We start from the raw sequence: 21,271 nt of genomic DNA, 5'->3' as shown, positions 1-21,271 counted from the left end.
CTCCCCCGTGCCGGGGTGCCCTTTTCTTCGGGGGACGCCGGAGCACTCTGATCTCTGTCACAGACTGCCTTTACCTCCCCCCAGACCCAAACCAGCTCTCATTAGGGGATGGACTTCAAAGCCCAGAAAATGCCCCTTATCTTCTCTCCCCCAAATCTCCCAGCTGAGCTTTTCTCCCGCATACATATTCATATTCAAACACAAATGAGGCTGTAGCTTTGAATCCCGGGGCAGCTTAGGACTAAATCCCCCCGTGGCTGCGGGAGCCCTGGCCGGCCGCAGTGCTGCCTTCCCCTCGCCCAGTCCCATCCTGCCGCACGGTGCTGCCTATAGATGCTCTCCCCATCCTCCCCTCTCTGAACTATTGCTTTCCAGACTCACCTGATCCCACTTTTTACCTCTTCCTAGTCCCGCCAGGATCATTTTTATCCCCAGTGCCAACACCCCCCTCCTCGATCTCAGGCAGGGACCCGCTCGGGAGCGAGCCCGCGTTATCCTGATGCGATGCGATGGCCCTGCGCGCGGGGATCGCTTCCACTAGAGTGCTGGAGCGGTGGGGGCAACTCCTGCCTGGCATCGCTGCCGGCCAGAGCTGAGCAGCACAGCTCAGACCGATGCCGAATCGCTTCGGTCAGCGCAGCATCCAGGAGGGTCTTGGCACTGCAGCTTCACCTGCATGCGTATCCGCCTGTGTTACACAAAGATGATCCCCTGCACGAGGGATAGCGAAGCTCGGATCCCAGACAATCTCTTCGCATCTAGGGTCTAGAGGAGCATTAAAGCTGAAGTTCTCCTGCTAAAGCCGTTGCCTCAGGGCTAGGTGATGCAGACAGTCCTCGAAGGTGCTGTGCGGGAGAGGCGTGATGCAGGGACGCGTAGCAGGCCTGGGAGCTGGGGGGTTGCGCTAGGTTTCCTGCCAGCTCCTGCCTTTCAGCAAGTTACTTCGTGCCTTGTTGGGTCCTGTTTTCCTTAGAGGGGAGCCAGGGATTCACAGGGGAAACCCTGAGACTGCATTAGCTAATAACTAGTGTCTACGGTGCTGTTTGATGGTGTACATTGCAAACCTATTCAGGAGCTGCAGCTTAATCGGGTTACTGGTGATATTAACCTAGTGATACTAATCTCTTAACCTTCCAAAAAACCGCTGTGAATCAGCAAATACGGCCGTTAATACTTCTCAGCCCAAGAAAGGCTTTTTGTAACTTATAGCCTCAGGACACAGCAAAGCCCTCCACCAGTAACCGGGTGACAGAAATGCAGAAGAGCAAAACCCCCCGACACCCCTATTGCCGCGGCTGGGTCAGGTTGGAGAGGGCTTTGCTCCACTACGACCACCCGAGGACAAAGCTGTGCCATTTCCCACCCAGGCCGGGTCCCCTCCCTGTCACCACCGTCCCCGCTTCCCCCCAGCCCCTCGCCCGGCCGCGGGGCAGCGAGCGGGTGGTTTATTTCGGTGGCTGCACTGCTGCATGAGGCTGGCTGTGATGCTGCGGCGGTACCACCCCGGAGAGGACGCGCTGCTCTCCGGGCACGCTTTGGGGTGGGCTGGTGTTTTCGGGACGTGCCGGTAACTGTGGTTTTATTGCAGCTGCGGTCGGTAGGGAGATGGACTGAGTGACCTACTGCTCTCCTCTGCTTTTGGATCTCTGGAAGGGCTGAGGTTTTAGGGGTTGGCCCTCCTTGGGGATGGACTTGGTGAAAAAGCAAGCCCTGGCTTGGTTCTGGGATACCTCTTAAAGTACTTTCCTAGAGCTATTCTTGTTTGTGGGTGATATTTAAAACAGCCAGTTTCATTTGCCTGACAGGGGGATTTGTAATCCCTTGATCTACAGGAAGAGTAAGTAAATATAATCTAATGCGAGCATCACGGGGTAAATCTCCGCTCACTGACCTTAGGTAGCTTAAGCAGCATTTCAGCTGCATTTTCTGCTGGCAGGTTTTCAGGCCCAAGCCAATGCACTCCCCTCGGTGTGTTCAGGACCCCCTCATCCACACTGCGGTGTGCGTGCGTAAAGCGCACGTTTACCCCTTTGCTCTGGAAATACAGCACAGGTGAGATGTGGACAGGGGCTATTTAGAAAACAAATTGCTCCGACTTTCCCCCTGGACAGCGTGGGGTGTGCCAACCCTTTTGTCCTAATTTAAATGTAAATTGTGAGGGGCAGCGATGGCAAAGTACCATCCATCACTCACCGATGAGCTAAAATCCACGTTAATGCTAAAGCTGCTCCATCACCAGACTGCAGCATTAGTACAGAGACGAGCCAGGAAGAAAACAGCTGAAAAGCTGCAGGCTGAATTGGCAGCTCAAAAATGCTGGAGGTGTAGTCCAGGGGCTGCTGAATTAATGTAATTGTGGCTTGCCTGGCCCACGACAAATGGGATTATTATGTTTTCTTAAGAGAGATAAATCCTATTTCTTATTTCAGGGAGCCCTGAGCGCTCTCAGCGCAGTTCCGGGGGGGGACGGACGATGGGGCGAGGACAGCCCGCCCTGCGCATCCCCCAAACACCCCTCACTTTCCTCCTTCCATGCCCTCCGTGCGATTTAAGCCCAGGGTGGCGGGGGGCAGCGGCGGCAGAGCAAAGGCAAAAGAGAAGCAGGTCGTTCAGCCCCGGGAAAGGGATCGAACCGTGGGCGCGGGCGGCGGGCGCGCAGGAGCAGCTTGCCGGGGGCAGCCCCCCGCTTGCTGCCCCTCTTCGCCCCAGCATCGCTCCCTGCCCCTCGGCCGGGCGCGTGGCCGTCCCCGCATGCGGAGGGGGACGGGAAAAGCCGTTCAGCCTGGCGTTTCCCGGTGCTGTTTGCTGCCTCCCTCCCCAGCCCCCCCGCCTCTGTGCTGTGCTGCTCCGCTTTCTCCGGCGTGCCTGCGCGTCCAGCCGTCGGGGATGGCGAGTGCAAGCCCTGAGGAGACGTCACCTCGTCTAAAAAGCCAGTGTTTCCCTCTCCCAGCTGCAACTGGGTTGCCTCCAACTACAATCGGTCTAACCAGTACTACAACAACCCCAGCTACCACCACCACCGACACAACTACCACCACCACCGACACAACTACCACCACCACCGACACAACCACCACAACTACCGACACAACTACCACCACCACCACAGCCGCCGCCACCGTCGCAAGCACTACAACAGCTACAGAGAGGGCTCCGGCAGCCACCACAAAGCAGGAGTTGGGTACTGCGCTTTCCTTTTCCTCTAACCCCTCTAACCCTACTGGGACCTTTCCCCGCATCTTGCTCAGAGCAAGGATTAATAACAGGCACAGGCCAAATTTAAGACATCCCGTGCTCCGGGAATGGCTTTGTGGGGGGCCGGAGGTGGCACAGGCTCAGGAATCGAGGTGCACGAGTGGCTCCCGGCAATTTGGGGGTCTGGTGGTCTCTGTGCCACCCTCCTGGTCTCAGTCTCAGGGATAACACAGCCCTCCCCGGGGTCTCGCGATGCTGAATTAGCTTCAGTGTTTGGGAAGGAGGTGGAAGACCCTACAAAAGCTCTCAAAAGTACTCTCTCGTATCTTACTGCCGTTAAAAAGGGGTTCTGTTACTATTACAGAACACGTCACTTCAAATTTCGCACACCAACTGTTAGCTAAGAGACCTGTCATCACTTATACGAGTCTTTTGGTTTATGCCACCGCTCTTTGCGATGTAACCTAGCCGTAGCCCAGCGGAGAGCTGGGGGAGTGTTTCAGTTACAACGCGCAGGTGCGTGCCAGCTATTTATCGGGTCACGATAAACTTCTCATGGAGAAGTGGGATCATCCCAGCTAGAATGGGATGATCAAACTCTGTTTTGGTGGAGGAATATTCTCTACTATATGTGTTTTACCGATAGATACGGAGAGATGTATCTCGCTGAGCCTTGTTTTAAACACATTGCTATAATGGTATCTACAGTTAATAAATAATTATGGACAGTTATATTCAGGTTATTGAAAAATAAATCAAACTAGTAGCAAAAGGGAATGCAATCAAAAGGATTCAGTTGGACAGGATACGCTAAAAAATGCAAGTGCAAAAGCTACAGAAATCCTTGTTAACTGTTCATAAAGAGGGAAAGGAGATAATAGTAATGAATATCAAAGTTGACACCCATTTAACTCAAGGAATTTGATTAAAGCAGTTCAGACCCCCTTCTTTACATTCTTGCATAAGATTAGCTCAGGTTGGCTAAAAAACCCACCAAAAACATACGCTGGGAGGACCAGCCTCCACCTGATACTTCGCAGCAAAACCCATTTGCGAATCAGCAGCGCGTTTCCTGCTGGGCAATAATTTGCCTATTAAAGATGCAGACCTGAACTAAGAAACGTGAATTTGTGTTCCGGCTCGTGGCCCCACGCACCTCCCCAGCCAGAGAAGCCTTACGCTGTGCAAAGCTGCTAACTGCAAGCAAAGGGAGTGCACGCAGGGAGCCGCGCTGCCAAAACAAAATCAGCTTAAAAACGGGTGCAAGAAACACAGATGCAGCTTCATCGCTATACGTGAGGTCTTAGTAACGAAGCAAGATTGCTAGCACAACGCAGTCACCGTTAAGTGACTACGTGGGAAAACGTTGCTAATTGAAAAGAGGCGATTAAGTGGCGAGGCACGCGCTGCCACAGAGCAGGGAGAGGAGACGGGAGGAAAAGAGGAGCTGCAAAAGGAACCGCGCGTGTCCCGAACCGCCCCGGGGACAGGAGGGAAGAGGCCGAGCCGTAATGCGGGCAGACAGGGCAACTGTGCGGCAGCCCAGGTCGCATTTGTACGAGGGATTCTAGGTCACGTCCCCGACCCCGCAGCGTCAGGTCCTTGCAATTTTCTAAAAGTCGCATAGCTGGCCTCGTCCCAGGGACCGCAATTATTAATCTGTAGTTTGTCAACCCAAAAGCTGAGCTACAGCCTGAAGTAAATAATCATCATCGTCGTCATAAAACCAAGGTGTAATTTATCTGATGTCACTTAAACGCACGCTAAACTAGTGGATTAGCTCTACTTCACTAGAAATGAAGTTCATCCACTCTCCAAAGCAACGTCGACAATCCTTAACTTCAAAATCAGAAACGAGTGACTTCATTGCCCCACTGGCTGTCTCTAGACCCAGTAACGTGACCATATTCTCTCCCGGTCTTTCCTTCTCGGCTGTGGCAGTGAGTCCGTGTGCACTCACGCACACGTCTCCCGTGTCCGTTTGGGCACGAGTTCAGCCAGATTTCCCTGCTGACCGAAATCCTCAGGGATGTGCCACAGAAGTCTTGAGACTCCAAAGATAAGCTGAGTGCAGTTGGACTTAAACACCAATATGCAATGAGCTTCTGCTACCAAACTTCCCCCAAAAGTTTAAAATTAAGGACCTTGAACGGAGCAAATACATCCTTAGGCACGCTCGTAGGTTAAGATCAAAGCATTAACTGCAGGAATGAGTTTGTAAGGTTTTACCAACACCAGATGCTAAATGAGGTCTCATTCGTGTTTAATCCAAAATACTAACTCCTGTTCTAACCTGTCCACCAGCCACCAATGGATCGTCCATATGGGACATAAGAGCTATGGCTAATAGTAACTGGGCAAACATCACCTGGAGCCACAATTACTCTGCAGGAACTGACTTTGTGGTTAAGTATATCACCAGTAAGCATCAGATCGCGTGGGGACTCTATAGGGTGGTGATGCCATTAGAGATCCTGCCAGCTCCCATGGTTGCAACCTATTACTCGGTGTTAATTACTGTGCGTGGAACGATGCTCTATGGCCACGTGGAGGATGGGCGAGGAAAAGGCAGGTCACGGTCATGGCTGTTTAGAGCGCACCAGAGCTATCCTGGCGATTCACGAGGGATTCCCCCTCCTTGCACCGACTGTCGCGAGACGTTTGCGAAACATAGATGAGCCAAGCTGTTCGTTTGTGAACTGTTCATTGAGCTGGGCTGTATGGGGCCACAACGTAAAGAGCCTTAAATGTATGTATATATATATATGAAAGGGGACAAAACTTTGAGAGAAAACGAATGAAACCTCCATAAATTGGAAAGCAGTTTTAAATGCCTTTGAAGAAGGGCTTCTTGAACCTGGAGTTGGCAGAATCATCTATGATCCCAAACCTCCTGTCGTATCGGATATCGTTGTCTCTTAAACTTGTAAGGCTACGGGCTTAGTCTGGAAACTCCAAGCCAGTATCTCTGGTTTTAGTACTTGTTTAGAAAAGATGTTTACATGTTGTTGGTTGGTTGGTTTTCGGGTTTTTTTTATAGATAGGCAGTGATGACTACTGCTTATCTCTCACTTTATTTCCCAGCCACTTCAGCCCTCACATCATCTGGTATGCTGGTCTTATATCGGCATTTAAAATAAACCAACTAGGCGTAATCGTTAACAACAAACCACCTTTGGTCATTTACAACATTGTTTAAGAGATGACCTTGCTTTCTCCTTGAAACAATTTCTAACACGCAGCCAGTGCCTGGTCTCACTCCGCAGCCTGCGGGGCTTCGTTAGGCAGCGCGGGCCGGGCTGTGCTCAGCCTTCCCCCTTCTGAACTGGTTTCCATAATTCAGGATACACATCAGCTTTCCAAGCCCTAAATGCCAAGCATCCCAGCTCCCAAACCACCCGCCCGGGTTTTTCCCCATGACCAGGGAAGCACAAAGCGCAGGCGATGCCCTTCCAGAGCCCACGTGCCGAGTCCGTGCTCGAGATGGGCTGCAGCAGCAGCGATGCCTTGGGATACCCTCACCAGGACCTGGCTGAGAGGGCGGAAATCTCGGAGATTTCAGCCCTTCCCGAACAGCCACGGCTCTCTTCCCTTTCTGGTGGCGTTTGAAGCAAGCAGCGTGCTTTTAGCCTCAAAGCCACATTTCTCCTTCCCCGCAGCACTGCTGAACTGGGAGGTGCACACCTCCAGAGCCATAAATCAAAGCCCCGCTGCAGGCTTTATTAGAATTCAATGGTTTAATGCTCAGCATTAAGCTCATCAGCAAATGATTCCCGGCACAGCACAAAGAACAGGTCATCCCTGGACAGAGCCTGGGAGCAATCAGCCCGCAAGCACCCCTCCTTGAGCTGAAGGGCTAGACCCCTCTCGCCCCCAAAAGCAGCAATCTGCCAGCTGGGGCGAGCAGTCCGCCAGCATGTTTAATGCAACGTCCAGCTCGTGCAAAGCCTCCTTCATCTACCAGCAAAACTAGTGCACGGATAACGCTCCCAAAAGCACAAGAATTGGCTCCTTTACGGAGTCCTGGAGCACCTTCACCCAGCTGAGCGGGACCAGGCAAATTCCAGACCTTTTGCAGTAAACACCCAAATATCCAGACCTGAGGCTGGGCAGATAAAGGACCTATCGGGTCTTAAAAGTAGGGAGAGATCCGAGCAGCTACCGGTATTTTTTCCAGTACGGCAAGCAGGGATGCAGCAAAACCCACACCATATTCCTGCATCACTGATTTTCTTCTATTCTCAGTGGGTAATAATCACAAAGCCGTTAATAGCTCCTTGACCATCAAGCTGTATTATTTCTGCTCGGCGGCTAGGGACAGCGTAATGCGTTGCCTGCAGTGTCAACACGGTAATCTCTCCGAGCCTCCTGCGGCTGGGTTTGATGTGCGGTTTCTGTTTCTCAGGTAACAAGACAGAGAAATCTATCCCTGTTAAAGCTCAGACCCCTTCCTCTGTGCAGCTGGCGAATCTGACGCCGGGAATGATGTACAAGCTGTGGGTGTTCCCCATATGGTCTAGCCCCAGCGAACACTCGTACATAACCTTTACCACCAGCTCAGGTGAGACGGGCTTCAGCCCCGCCGCGGGGTGCGTTTCCGAGGCGTGTCACATCCATCACCGCCGACGTCATCTCGCGTGGTGGCGGGAGGTGGTTTGACCACCATTGCATGGAACAACCCTCATCTCCCCCCCGGCAGCACCCCCCCCCCCCCCCCCCCCCATCTCTGCCCTTATTAAAGAGCCACCCCCAGCATCGCCGGGAGGTTGCTCCACATTGCACGGAGGAGTCGACCCCCAGGAGGGGACGGGGGTCCCTTTGAAGGAAGGGGTCTTTAAGGAGGGTAGAGACCACGCTCATGATGTCATGCGGCTCCGCTTGAAGCCCTGCCACTCTCTGTTTGCACTTTCACACGCGCGTTGCTACTCGTGGCGGTTGCTTTGGTCCCGGAGAGCGTGCACACGTCCGGCTCCAGGGTACGGCACGGTTATGGGAGCAGAGGGGCAGGCGAGAGGTAGTGGTGACGGGATGCAGGCGAGGGGCAGGACTGGGAGGAGGCGGCACACGGTGTTTGCAGAAGACCTCGGTCAGAGTCGCGTGCGGCACACGCGTAGTGCTTTTCAGCCTCCAGGTACGTTTCCTCTGGCAACTCCGCGTTTAATTGCACAAGCAATTTTCCAGGTTTAGCACCCGAGTGATTTTTACAGCTTTCTAATTATGGGCTTCCTACACTGCCCACCAAATGCCAGAGAAAAACCCGTATTGACTTCCACAGGCACTGAACCGGGCTTTATGCATTTATAAAACTTCACCGTTCACACTCGATGAGTTTCAGTAAATCAAAACAGCCGTAACTTCCTTTGTATTCACCCGGGGGTTTTGCCGTAGGAATCTGTGCACAACTCCTGTCAAAGCGCGGGTCTTAAACACTTAGCTGAAAAATCAAGGAGCAAGCAACACTGGAGCAGCCCACACCGACAGATGTAGTAGGTAGAGGCTGTGATTTTCAAAGAACTAAAATTATTTTGCTCAGATCCAGCCGTGTAATGGAAAGCTCAAGCACTTAACAGTCTCTTTGCTGAGAAGTGCAAAAGGAAAACGTAATTCGCAGCAAGGGAGTGCTGCAGGGGAAGGTGGGGAGCAGCAGCTCTCCCCACACCCCCTACGCACATCTTATTTGGTGTCCAAAAATTTGGCAAGCCATATCGCCGCCGAGTAATTCTCTGACGTGCTAAGACGACGCAGGGACAGATGGCAACCGCTGGTATTTCTGCGTGTCTAATGCTGCCCAACGCTGAGAAATAACCAGCGAGTGCTGACCTTGGCCCTGCCCTGCCTCTGCCCCGCGCTGAGGTCCGGTGTGCCTCCCCAAACTGCTCCATCACCCCGTGATGTGGTCAAATCCAGGGCACGGCAGCCCCTGGAACATGCGCGGCTTTGCAGAGAGCCGTGTTTTCAGAATGCGTTTATTTTCACGGCGGTTTTTCCCCCATCGCTCTGCTGCTGTACGTGCCACACGGCGCGGCTGCCTTGCCTCGGGAGTTTTCGCAGCTTTGCTTTGGCAGGACTCGGCTCGCAGACACGCAAACCGTCTGCAGGGTTCGACTCCCTGGGCTCCCAGCCTGTTCCTACATTGCAGAGGCTGATTCTGACCCCAGACAAATAAAAGAGCTGAGTTTTCAACTCAGAGGGTGCTCAGTCTCTCTCCAGGACAGCTCCAGCTGCAATGTTGCATCCTGAATTTTGTTTCTGCTTCTGGACCCTCCCCAGAAATCACCAGCAGCTCGACAGCCCCCACCCATACCATGCAATGTGCCTTTCTGGACGCTATTTCCCAACTATTCCTAACTATTTCCCAATGCGGACCCGTCTCTTTTCTTTTCTCGCCTGCTTTCACCCGCTTTGGGATCTGGGGGGAGAGGGGGCAGCCCCCTGCACAACAGACACCAAGGGGCAGAAACCATTAGAAAGAAAGAGAAAAGAAAGCAATATCCGTGGCTGCTTGATGCCGGCAGTCTCGGCATATCTGTTTTCTGTAATTGAGGGGTTCCTACTGATGTTGTCATTGAGACTAAAGGATGGGGCCACCTTTGTCCCTGTGGCAGAGGCTGGTTGGTGACCCGAGCCCTGGCACGGTGGGATGCGCAGAGCTATCGCCGTCCCCGCACGCAGAAATGCTGCGGATCCATTTCTTTGCTGGCTGGATACTGCTGACACGAGTGTTCAGCCCCCGCTGACAATCATACGCCATCAGGAATGCTTTTGACAAAAAAGCACTGTTTGGTTTTTTTGTGGGTTTTGTGTTTTAATGTTTTGCAAATAGCTATTCTAAAGGTTTCTTCAGTTTGAGGGGAGATAAATAAGAAGTAGTCTGCCTGCGCTGTGGCTGCAGGACACTGCCCTCTGACTTCGCTTCCGATTAACAGACAGCTCAATAACCCAACAGAGTTCCTTCCAGTAGTAAAGGACACTTTGAAACTACAAACGTAGCTTAATACAAAGAGGTCTGCTAAATTTAAAAAAATAAAATAAAATAAAAAAAATTCCCCAGCCTGTACAAACACTGGGAAGAGGATCATGCAAGGTTGGAGCTAAGGAGACTTTACATACCCAACGGTCTGCTTTACAAAGAAAGACAAAAATTTTGCTGATCCTCTGTCGGTGCAACACAGCTTCGCTATTGGCATATAAACTGGGACTGTTAGGTAACACGTTCTCTGCCACAAAATTATAATTAATTTAAAAAAAAAAAAAAGTCACTGCAGTTGCATTTCAAATCAATACCTGTTCGATTACACAGCTGCTTTCCACTATTTCCCTTTGACGTTGGCCTTACATTAAAGCCAATCAAAACATCCTCTCTGACAGCCATGTACTTAATCTTCTCTTTCCGAATGCTGCAATGACAGTCACTCGTTTACTCTAAATACAAGATTGCTGTGACTATAATTTTGTCGTCATCTGTTGCTTTTTTGGGAAGGATGGCAATTATACCTCTACCTTGGCGATAGGCAGTGCCACAATCCTACTGCAAGATCCCCTGGTGACTTGGTACCCAAAATCCTCCCTCCCTGTAAAACTCAGCCCCCATCCACATGGGTGGCATGAAACCCACCTCTCGGGCTGCTTTGGCATTTCGTACTTTGAAGACCCCCTTATTTCTCCCTTAGCATTGGTTTCTGTAGAAATCCCATCCCATCAGGACTGCTGATACAATCTTCTTCCATTTCAAAGCTCTCCAGTAAAGCTTCCTTCCCCTTTCCTCCCCAAGCACTCAGCTAATTGAATCCAGTTCTCAGCTCCACTCTGTTATAATCTCATTCTCTCCATTATAAAAAGTGCATCTTCAAGGGCTACGTAGCTCAGGTTGTGCTAACGGTAAATATTAAATGTGGCAGCGTGAGAGGGAAAAGAAGCAAAAGGGAGCCAAGGCACCATTAGGCAGCGGCTTCCCCCGGCTTCCCCAGGAGCTCGGTGCCGCTCACAAACATACAGCGTTCAGGGTCCGACACAATTTCTTTATCAAATGGTACTCTTTCTCGTCGTCCTCCTCTTTTGTCTGTGAATTTCCTCATCACAGCTGGGCTGCACTTAGCTACCGACAACGTGGCTTAGATTCCATCCTAAGGAAAGCACCTCTTCTCTTGGGTTCAATTTTGATGGAATAAGTGCGCGCTTGCAGCCCTAAAGTGGGGTGGGTTAGGAAAGTTTCCCGACTCAACCCATTTTTAAAGCTGTTGTCTCTTTTACATGAGCCTTTCATTCAGCACACATTAACAGAGGGCTATCTTTTATGCTTTCTTTGTAAGCACCATCTTGGTTTTTGTCACGCGGGCACCAAAAAGGACGCTCGCTGGGCCGTCCTGCCCGTTTCAGGCAAACCCCCGCTAAATCCCAATTCGATCTCATCCAGCTCAGATCTCCCGCGTTCCTGCCAGGAATACCTAGCTCTGTTTGCACTGCAGTCTGGTTAAATTTAGCCCCCCTGCTGCGCTGAAGGTTATTTTCTCCTCTGCTCTGTCTTGCTGAATATGAAGTGCATGTCAATGAGAGCCAGAAAATGGCAGCTTGTTGCTATTTATAGGACACAGATTTGTCTGTCTGACCATGTATGGGAGCTGCAAACAAGAAGGCAGAGTACGTGAGGGAGGACACAGCAGTTAGGAGCCGGAGCGTTCTTTGGGGAACAAGACACCTCCTCGCTTGGTATTAATCATATTAATATTCAATAGCCTTGTGAGGGTGCTGGAAGCAGCGGCATAGAAGAGTTTGCCCCAGGAGAAAAGACCCTCCAGTTCTATCAGACCACCTCTCAACTATCTGGGACCCAGCCGTCATTCCTTGAAGAGCCGTTCCCACTGCTGCGTCCCCTCTCGTGCATTGGCCAAGTCTCGGTGGGCTTCTACCAGTCCCCCCCACCTCGCAGTCCAGGAGACCCCCCCCAAGGCCACCCAAAGGCAGCAGGACCTCGGCAGCGGTGGCAGCAGAGCCGCTGCCCATCGCCTCCGCAGCTCGGGCAAGGCTGCCCTGCAGGATTCAGGTTTCTCCCAGCTCGAGGCTGCTCGTGAGCCCTTCAAATCTCAGCAACCCTCTGGGTCCAGCGGTGCTGCTCAGCCCCACTGGACACCAGGGACCAGATCCGCTTGGGCACGTTTCTTTCAGACCTTCTCGCTTCCAGGGTGGTTTTCAGACACAGTAAATGAAAGATCAGATCTGTTACCCAGCTTCTTTTGCCATTATTTGCAATGCACCTTTCTCGCTGGTCTACGCTAGGTTTTACTTTATGTTGTGACCCTTCGCTGTTTGTAGCTCCTGCTAAAACGTTGAGTTGACCTACCACCACAAAAGAAAAAAAAAAAAGCGCCACAGATGCCTGTGCTACGGTCTCAGATAACCTGGTCGATACACACAGACACACAAATGCAGCGCTAAAGATAATTTCTAAGCCGGCGGACTGTGTCTTACTATTCATCTATTTCCCTCTGTGGTTCTGGTCTGTCCCTTACAGCTTTTCTTTCTTTCCATTTTCTTCCCAGCTTATACCAAGAATCACGTGGACATCGCAACGCAGGGCTGGTTCATCGGGCTGATGTGTGCCATAGCTCTCCTGGTCCTTATTCTGTTGATCGTCTGCTTCATTAAGAGGAGCAGAGGCGGGAAATATCCAGGTAAGAGCATTGCATGGCAATCGTTTGTGCTCATGGTTTAAACATCTCCAGGCTTCTGGGGGCTAATCAAATTGTATTGCTCTCAGATAGATGCTTGTGATTACAAGGGCTTTTCTTTCTCTGTAGTGGGAACACTATTATTAGTGGGAAGCATTTCAGTTAATTAAAGGTCGGGTGAGGGCTCTGTGCTGCGCAGACTTTAGGCTGCAGCGCTGGACACTCCTGCTACGCATGACCCAACCTCTACTCTGCAAATTTGCTCGTCCTCATCTAGACAAACATCTTCTCAGGCAAAAATCTCATTAAATTTTTGCAAAGCAAAGATAAGGCTTAAGAAAATTCACCAATTATTAATACATCCTCTCTTGCTATCTGGAGTGCCTGTGCCCCGGTGCCACCGCAGCAGCACCCTTTGCGAGCCCTCCCAGCTGGGGATTTTTTACCGAGTCAATGAAAAGCTGTACTTCACCCCGCAGGGATTTCACAAAGACAGCCTCAACGCCAGCTGCTGTTACCATCTCGTAAAGCTTGTATCTTCTGTATTGCTTTTTAACACGAATGTTGGGGATGTGCTTGTTTACAGTGCGAGACAATAAAGATGAGCATCTAAATCCCGAAGACAAGAACGTAGAAGATGGGTCGTTCGACTACAGGTACGCGCCCGTTGGCATGAGTACCCACGCGACCACGTCTCCCCATCAGCCCCACTCCCAGCCATCACAGACCTCACCACGCTACCCCTCCACGTAACCGCAGCACCGCGGTGCGACACAGCCTCTTAAATTATTCCTCCCACCTTCCTCCTCCTGCCTCCTTCCCTCTGCAAGTCCTCTACCAAAGGAAACATTTCCTGCCTAAAACCCTGGAAGAGTAACCAGGCTGTGAGGATGCTGCTAAGGTCTCCTCCTTTCCCTGTCTCAGCCTGGGAGGATCAGTCCAGGCAGAGAGCTGGGACTCTGGCATCAGCTACCCAGGGCACAGCTCTCGCCAGGCGCAGATCAACTTTAATGACACTCCTAACATTAAAAAAAAAAAAAAAAAAAAAAAAATTAAACCCTGAGGCAGCCTGAGGATATTTCAGGTATATCACCCTGTAGCTCAGCCTCTCTCCTACCCATAAGAGAGTATCCAGGGGAGAAATGCCCAAAGTTATGTTTGGATCAGCCCTGAAGGCATGCAAGAATACTGATTTGGGGGTCTGCCTGCATTCCAATCAAGGCTTTTCTGCAAGGTCCCCAGGCAAACCCTACAGAAACACCCTCCGAGGGCTGCAGCACAGCCAAAACCGCTCCGATTTGCCCCCACCTCTGCTCAGCTGCTTTCACACAGAACGGCATCCTTTGAAGAGCAGCAGCACCCATTTTTACTCCAGCAAAAATCCCAGGGTATTTCAGAAAGGGGCAAGTGCTCTCGCAAGCCTGCTCACGTGCAACGCAGCATTCACAGCTCTGCTGCCGTTAACGGTTGCCGAGCAGGAGCAGGTAACGGTGTCGGGTCTCATTGGATTGCCCACACTTGACAGATGACGGGGATGTTTTACAGCGCAGCCAGCTCGCCCTTTGAGCACCTACAGTGGGCTTTGCTTTTCTTTCAAGAATTAAAATGCACCTTTCCATCTGAGCTGGATCCAAAGCCCAATTAGGCTAGCAGGAATTTTTCTCCTGACTTCAAAATGGGGGTTAATTAAACCCCGTGTCATTACCAGTACTCCTAGCATTACAAATTGAGGTAGCAAAGATAGGAAGAATTTATTTACGATTCAGGAAGGGATGTAACAAGACACACGTGTTCCGCCAAAGACTTTAGAGGAAGCAAAATGAATATATCTGCCTGCACACAATACATAAATGGAAGTAGAACAACTGCAGCCCTCAATACGATCACATTTATATTGTTAGTAGCATGGTAACTCCATTTCAGTAGCAACTCTTTTTCTCCAAAGGCTGTCGTAAGCCCAAAGCTCCCCAGTCTTCTGATAGCACGATACAGAACACAAATACACCCCCAGCAGGAACCAGAATAAGCGGCATGTTGTAGGCAAAGGTCGCCATTCGTTCTTGCCCTAAACAACACCCGGGGGCAACGCCTTCCTCAACTCCCTGTGAAATTTGGTTATCACTTCTACTGGCGGCAAGCCACACCAGAGCAATTACATTAAGTCCGCATACAAATCGCAGACTGGGGATGTTCCCTTCAGATTCCTGGCCAGGACACAGAGAACAGCAGAGAAGAAATTAGCTCAGCCTGGTCCTGTTGCAGGCTTTGCCCCGGATCAAACGCATCTCTTCCCAAGCGTGATTTTACAAGCGTAGGCAGTGCTCCTTGTACAGATACAAGCCATAAACCCAACTGCATACTGCACGGCTAGTGTCCGTACTTTGACCAAAACAAGTCCCCTTAACGCTCTGAGTCACAACAGGGATCCTCTTGGTTCCCAGATTTGTGGGACGGTGTAAATACCGTGCAGCAAGCCTGAAACATCTCATCAGCCAGGAGCTACCCACACAGAACCCTACAGGCTCCGCTCCATCACCTGGATCTCAGACAAGGTCTCCACAGCCGAGCTTCTGGCAGTACGCACTGATTTCAGAGATCTGCTTCTCAAGAGTCCGTTGAGGCGGTTGCAGTCAAGACCTCCTCACCCCCATCGCTCCTAAGGCAATTGCATTGCCAGGGACCACTTGCCTTGCGTAGAAGGAAAACCAAGCTCTTGGCATGGCTGGCAGCATTGCGGCAGTCAGCAATGCTGAATTTACCGCCCGAGCGCCATCCAAGGGGCATTGCCTTCCAGGCAACGGGAAGGAATGGGGTAAATCCTTCATCCTACTACACAGCTAAATCCTTCATCCTACTACACAGCAGCTTCTGCTTAGCTGAAGCTCAAACTTTTATTGACAGCCCCATTCCCAAAAGTTTGCAAGCTAAAGGCAGAGTTCAGTAGAAGGGCAACAACCAAGCTCCAAGATGCCCCCGCATTTTCAATCACACTGTCCCATGGACTAGATGGGGAAAAACGACCCAAGCACACAAGAACAACAACAACAAAACCCCAACAACCCATAAACTTTGCCCCCTCCTCCTCAGGAACAACAGGTTTCCTGGGAGAAGTTAATAGGAGGCTTCCCTCAAGGAGGCAGAAAGGAAGGTGAACCTGAAGGATTGATACGAAACACTGTTGGCTGATTAAGATTCAAAATGATTGCGATGTTAGGCTCAAGGAGGGTAGCAATTAGTATTTCAAGCAAGGACAGGAATTGAACTGACGTGAGTTCTTCATTGGTTTCCCTCCCCACCTCCACATAGCATGTCTGATATGCTCTCATCATATCTCACGTCCTTAATGCCCTGTGCATGCAACTTTCAAATCTCTGCAGCCTATAATTAAGAGATACTGTCACATCTTTCTGTTCTACTAACAGAATAATGGTTTTCCTGAGCAGAGGCTAAGCTGAGAAGCTTATTTTCAAAGCAGGAGACCATTATCCTTGGACAATGTTCTGTGCCAGTGACTGTGCCTCATTATACCAAATGTTTAAGCTGCACGTGGGGGTCGGCTGGAAACCCTGGCCGCTGGGAAGGGAAAGTTGAGTGGTTTTAGCTTCTGGGTTCCAGTTGCGATTCAGGATAGCGTCCTGTGGCACATGTTACACACTGCAGGCAGTGCCAGCTTGCCCCGAACGGACCATCTCAGCAGACATCAAGACAGGAGGACACAGAGCCGTCCTCCGAGCCTAGCGAGGGGAGGAGAGGTCTGGCGAAGCAGCCTGGGGAGGTGTAGCCTTGTCAATAGATAACGTGATGCCGGTGCATGACTATATCGTGGAAACCCAGCAGAAGGCTGGAGGGGAAACAGAGCGACCCGTTGACTTGGCCCTTGTCCTGCTGCATGTCGGTCCCCAGCAGCGACCGCTGTTCCCTGCAGCCGCTCGCTAACGGACTTCAACCCCAAGCCCTTTCTGAACAGCCTGACGGCAAACAGCCCGCTTCCCACCTGCGCCATCCACTGCTGCTCTGTATTAGCTTTCTCGGGGAAGCCAATGAGGCTCATCCAGCTCTGAACAATTATACCGGCTCCATTTGGTATAACGAGGCAATTAGCTCCATGAGGAATGCAGACGTTTCTTTTTGGTTTTTAGCACTGCCCCTGTAAATGCAGACCTCATCATATCTCTCTCTGATCAGGCTCTTTCTGCTTCTCTCTGTTTTATTCCCATCCTTTCTTCTCCTTTTCACCTGGTCTATCCACATGGACCATGAAGGTCTCTTGAAAGGTAGGACCACGTGCTGCCAGAAGTCCGGCACATTTAGCTTTTTTTTATTTTCCTTCCTTCTAGCTATTTATTTCTTTATAGCTGAAACTATACCTTCCCCTCCCTATTCCCACGTACCTGCCTCCACCTAACACATTAAACAAGACCCCTCTAACTCCCGCTGGCATCGGGGGTACCCCCATGTCCGGCGAGTTGCATCTTGCTTGGAAACGCTCTGTGGGCTGGGGGCACCCCCGAGCGCCGGCCAGGCCCCCCACCCCCAAGCAGCTGATCCCTCCTGGTGTAGCGGGACCAGCCAAGGGTTGGACCTGGGGCCGATGCCCTCGGTGCATCCAGTGCCCTGATGCCAGACACCCAGGGGATGGTGGCAAGGGACACGAGCAAAAAAACGCTAGATCCTGACCGATCTGCCCACTCTTTGTCTCAGTCCTGAAAACCCTCCCTCCGGCTCAAGCCTCCCCCTCTTCTCAATGATTTATGCAACTCAGGACAACGTTTCCCAAATGGTTTTCATCTGGGTGCTCTGGTTCTCTAATGCACACATCAGCAAACCCCACAGAAATCCATTTTAACAGGGTTATATTGCATCAAGACGCTGATGAATATCTGCTTCGCCCTCCTAATGCACTAACAGGATAAATAGTACTGGAGAGAGGTAAAACCAAGGGGCAGGTTCGGGAAATGCACTGCTGGGGTGTTTGCTGCTGCAACACCCCCCTCCTCCCCCATTAGGGAAAATCTGGCTCTAGATTCAGCTTTAACTGAACCCCGAAACTTGGGAAAGGATGTTGCAAATTAAAGGGATCTGGGTTTTGCCACTCTCTACTTGGCATTTATTGGGCTTTCTAACTGGCAGTCCTGCTTGCAGACTGAATTCTCTTCCTCCTCCCCCCAGAAAGAAGCTGCTTTCAAAGCTAACAAGTTATTTTTTATTGTGATGCCAAGTTAACACAAGGCCTCAAATATTGGTTTTGTATTATTGCTTAATTCACAAAGTGCTGATATAAGGAAATACGTTAGAAAGCTGCGTGTTGTACTGTGGGATACCAAATTCCTCTCCCACTGTAGGGGCTGATGCCATTAATTAAATGGCATGAGAGAGATTTAATGCCTTCCCCAGCCGAAGAGCATTTTGCTCCCTGGCCCAGGCAAAGTGTGTCTTGTGCCTTTGCGGGAGGCAAACACCTTTGCGCGGACGCCAGCTATCAAGGGCTGCAATCAAAGCCCCGTGCTTTTACCGATTTGAAGAAAAATAAAGGAACGGAGTAGAACGCCGTGCTGGGGAGCGAGTCTGATGAGTCCCAAGCTAAAACAACAACAATAAAAAGACAGGAATGAGGTGGGAGGACAAATGTTTAAGGTACATATGTGCTTCCTTTAGGAATATTACAGAATTTGCATGCTGGACATAAGATCAAACATGAACTAAGGACTAGTTGATACGAAAATTAATTTTTATTTATAGCAATCCACGCTCATCCTCCACCAATGTTATCTGTATTTATGAGATACCAGCCCTTTCCCTCTGGAGAGAAAACAGCTTTTCCCTGTTTTTTTGTTAAAAGGGTTTCTTTAAAGGGTTGTTTTTTTCCTGTGGGTCAGACTATTTATTTTTCAGTGACCTGGCTTAATCTTTCTAGTGAAAAAGCGAAAAGGATAAAGAATTGAGCAAACAAGCTTAGATGCTCAGAAATAAGCTTGGAAAGGTAAATTCCCATGAGTTTTGGAAGCTGCACAGAACTTGGCATCCTATACATGCCCCTCGCAGTGCTTTGAGAGTGCTCCCCATTGCATGTAGCTATCTAAACAGCCGAGTGTGGGGTTTTTTTTGCAAGGAAACCTGGAAACAAACCAGGTTACACCAAGGTTGGCTAAAACCGCTACGAGAAAGAAAGAATATAAGCAATGACAAGGAAAGGATATTTATAACGTACATCCAGTTGGACTGATCTAAGCATCGTATGTAATATAGGTCAAAACCAAAATTGCTTTCTAAAAAGAAAAAGCGTGAAGGTTGGGCTTGCGGAAATACCAACCACAGCACCAATTGCACAGGCAGCTGTGGGCCTCCTACGCAGAGGCTGTCCCCCGCCTTCACGTAGGTGTCAGACGCACCACGGCTTGCTGTCTGCAGCCAGAGCACCCCGCATTTGTGGTCTCTGGTCAGTATATTCGCACACTGGATTTATTTGTGAATATCCAGACCTTGGCTAAAGGTTGTAAGCCCCATTCTCAATCCTTACTGTGTCTGTCTGTCTTCTGCTACCCAGCGATGAAGACAACAAACCCCTGCCAAACAGCCAGACCTCCTTGGACGGCACGATAAAGCAGCAGGAGAGTGACGATAGCTTGGTGGACTATGGAGAGGGGGGCGAAGGGCAGTTTAACGAGGACGGCTCCTTTATCGGCCAGTACACAGTGAAGAAGGACAAAGAGGAGACCGAAGGCAACGAGAGCTCGGAAGCCACCTCCCCAGTCAATGCTATCTACTCGTTGGCATAGCGCAATGCACTGAAACCACAAACAGCCCGAGGTGTTTGTAGTGGATGGGGGTTAAACAACAGCCCCGCCGCCACTACCTCCAACAGAAACGCGTGAATGAAACCAACCAACAATGACAAAAACAAAAAAAGAAAAAAAAGAAAAAAAAAAGAAAAAAAAAAGAAAAAATCCAAGCGAACAGGCAGACCAGGTGGCTGCCGATGCCATCTTATCCTTAGCAAACAAGCAAACGGCAAGGACTCCCGGGGCACGGATGGGTTGTAGCTGTAGCGGAAATCTGGGCTGAGCCAGAGGGGCTGGAGGAGGAGGAGGGGGATGCTCGAGCTGCACCCCAGCTTCGGGGCTGGCCCCAGCGCCCAGAGCCAGCCCGGCAGGGGCCACGATGGGCTCGGCCACCCAGGCTCCCCAAGGCCCTTTTTGTTCTTTTGGGAGGGAGTTAAAAATTATTCTTTTTAATCTTTACAGGAAGGTTCCAGATAAGAGGGGGAGGGGGGAAAAAGAAAAAGAAAAAAAAAAAAAAGAGTTTTGGGAAGTGAAGAGGGGTAAGTGGGGCCTGGGCAGAGTAGCAAGAGCAACATAAATGCATGAAAGGAGGAAAGTGGTGGATCTTTGGGTAACGACACCACGGCACTGAATTACCGAGACGTCCATCCTCACAGCAGCATCTTGCCCATAGCCTCTCCCAAACTAGTCAGCACCACAACCTCCTTCCCGAAAGATCAAGCAGCACCCACGCAGAGAAGAGCGGGTCCCCTACGGCTTCCCTGGCACCGTAACTTGCGTTGGTGCTGAGGCTCCGCGGTCCGTCCCCCCTGCAAAGCCCACGGGGAGGGCACCCACCACCCCCGCGGGGCTCCGGAGCATCCTCAGAGGACAAGAGGTTGCAGAAGAGCTTGTAGGATTCGTGGAAGGACAGTCAGGTGCTGCTCACCCTCCGAGCCCAGGATAACAGCATTGCTTGCCTGGGTAATTGCAGGCAAATCGTTTTGGTTTAATCTTTGCTTTGTAAGAATTTGGGGAGAAAGTGCCCCCTGACCACGCCTGCTTTCTTTTAAAGGCAATTCCATAAATCTTATGTAGCAAAGAGGGAGTGGAAGCCGGACCGGTATTAACATAGGATGAGGGGACCAGGAGTCACTTATTTTTAAAAATCAAAGCTGCCCGGTCAGGATGAGAAGCACCCCCAGGATCGGGTGGAGGATGCCCTGCTGCCGACCTGCACCGCAGCTCCCGATCAGCAGCTTGAACAGTTCGGGGACGTGCGTCCCTCGGGAGGCAGGGAGGAAGGCACACGGCGGGAGGACCCGAGGTCCGCATCTTCCCCAGGCACCGGGGATGAGCCAGATCGACAGTGTTTTCCACTAAACTCTCCTCCTCATTTCTGACAGTGGCCTTTCCCCCCCTCCATCAATCAGCCTGAGCAAGACCCTTCCACGAGCAAGCGCCTGCACCCTGGGACTCCCCTCCGCTGTCTTATTTACATATCAAGACAACTCGCAATTTAAGTTAACCCGTTAACACACTGTAACAAAGCGTCTCGGATAGGAGTGCTCCTTCACATGCCTTACACAGCTTCGAACTTCCCATGAAGTTTAATAAACTGATACTATTCCCCCACCGCTTACGCGCCCCTAA

At 50.8% G+C, this 21,271-nt stretch overlaps 1 protein-coding gene across 7 annotated transcripts in view; it reads left to right on the top strand.

Annotated features, from left to right (window-relative positions):
• NFASC (neurofascin) overlaps positions 1-19,650 on the top strand; it is a 55,471-nt gene extending 35,821 nt beyond the window's left edge. For 3 of the 7 annotated variants that reach the window (XM_075521492.1, XM_075521493.1, XM_075521491.1), the window contains 3 exons: positions 12,732-12,863; positions 13,447-13,516; positions 19,405-19,650. In XM_075521492.1, coding sequence (XP_075377607.1) covers positions 12,732-12,863; positions 13,447-13,516; positions 19,405-19,636 — 434 coding nt within the window. In that variant the 3' untranslated portion in view covers positions 19,637-19,650. Of the gene's footprint in view, positions 1-2,950; positions 3,182-5,499; positions 5,617-7,600; positions 7,757-12,731; positions 12,864-13,446; positions 13,517-17,122; positions 17,135-19,404 lie in introns of all 7 variants that reach the window. The other 4 variants (XM_075521490.1, XM_075521488.1, XM_075521494.1 and 1 more) reach the window with 4 other exon arrangements.
• Positions 19,651-21,271: the final 1,621 nt, after the last annotated feature.

This window comes from Mycteria americana, chromosome 20, assembly GCF_035582795.1.
Source record: "Mycteria americana isolate JAX WOST 10 ecotype Jacksonville Zoo and Gardens chromosome 20, USCA_MyAme_1.0, whole genome shotgun sequence".
In the NCBI taxonomy this organism is placed as follows: Eukaryota; Metazoa; Chordata; class Aves; order Ciconiiformes; family Ciconiidae; genus Mycteria; species Mycteria americana.
The sequence above is the reverse complement of the archived record's forward strand: the minus strand, read 5'-3'. Positions and strand labels throughout refer to the sequence as shown.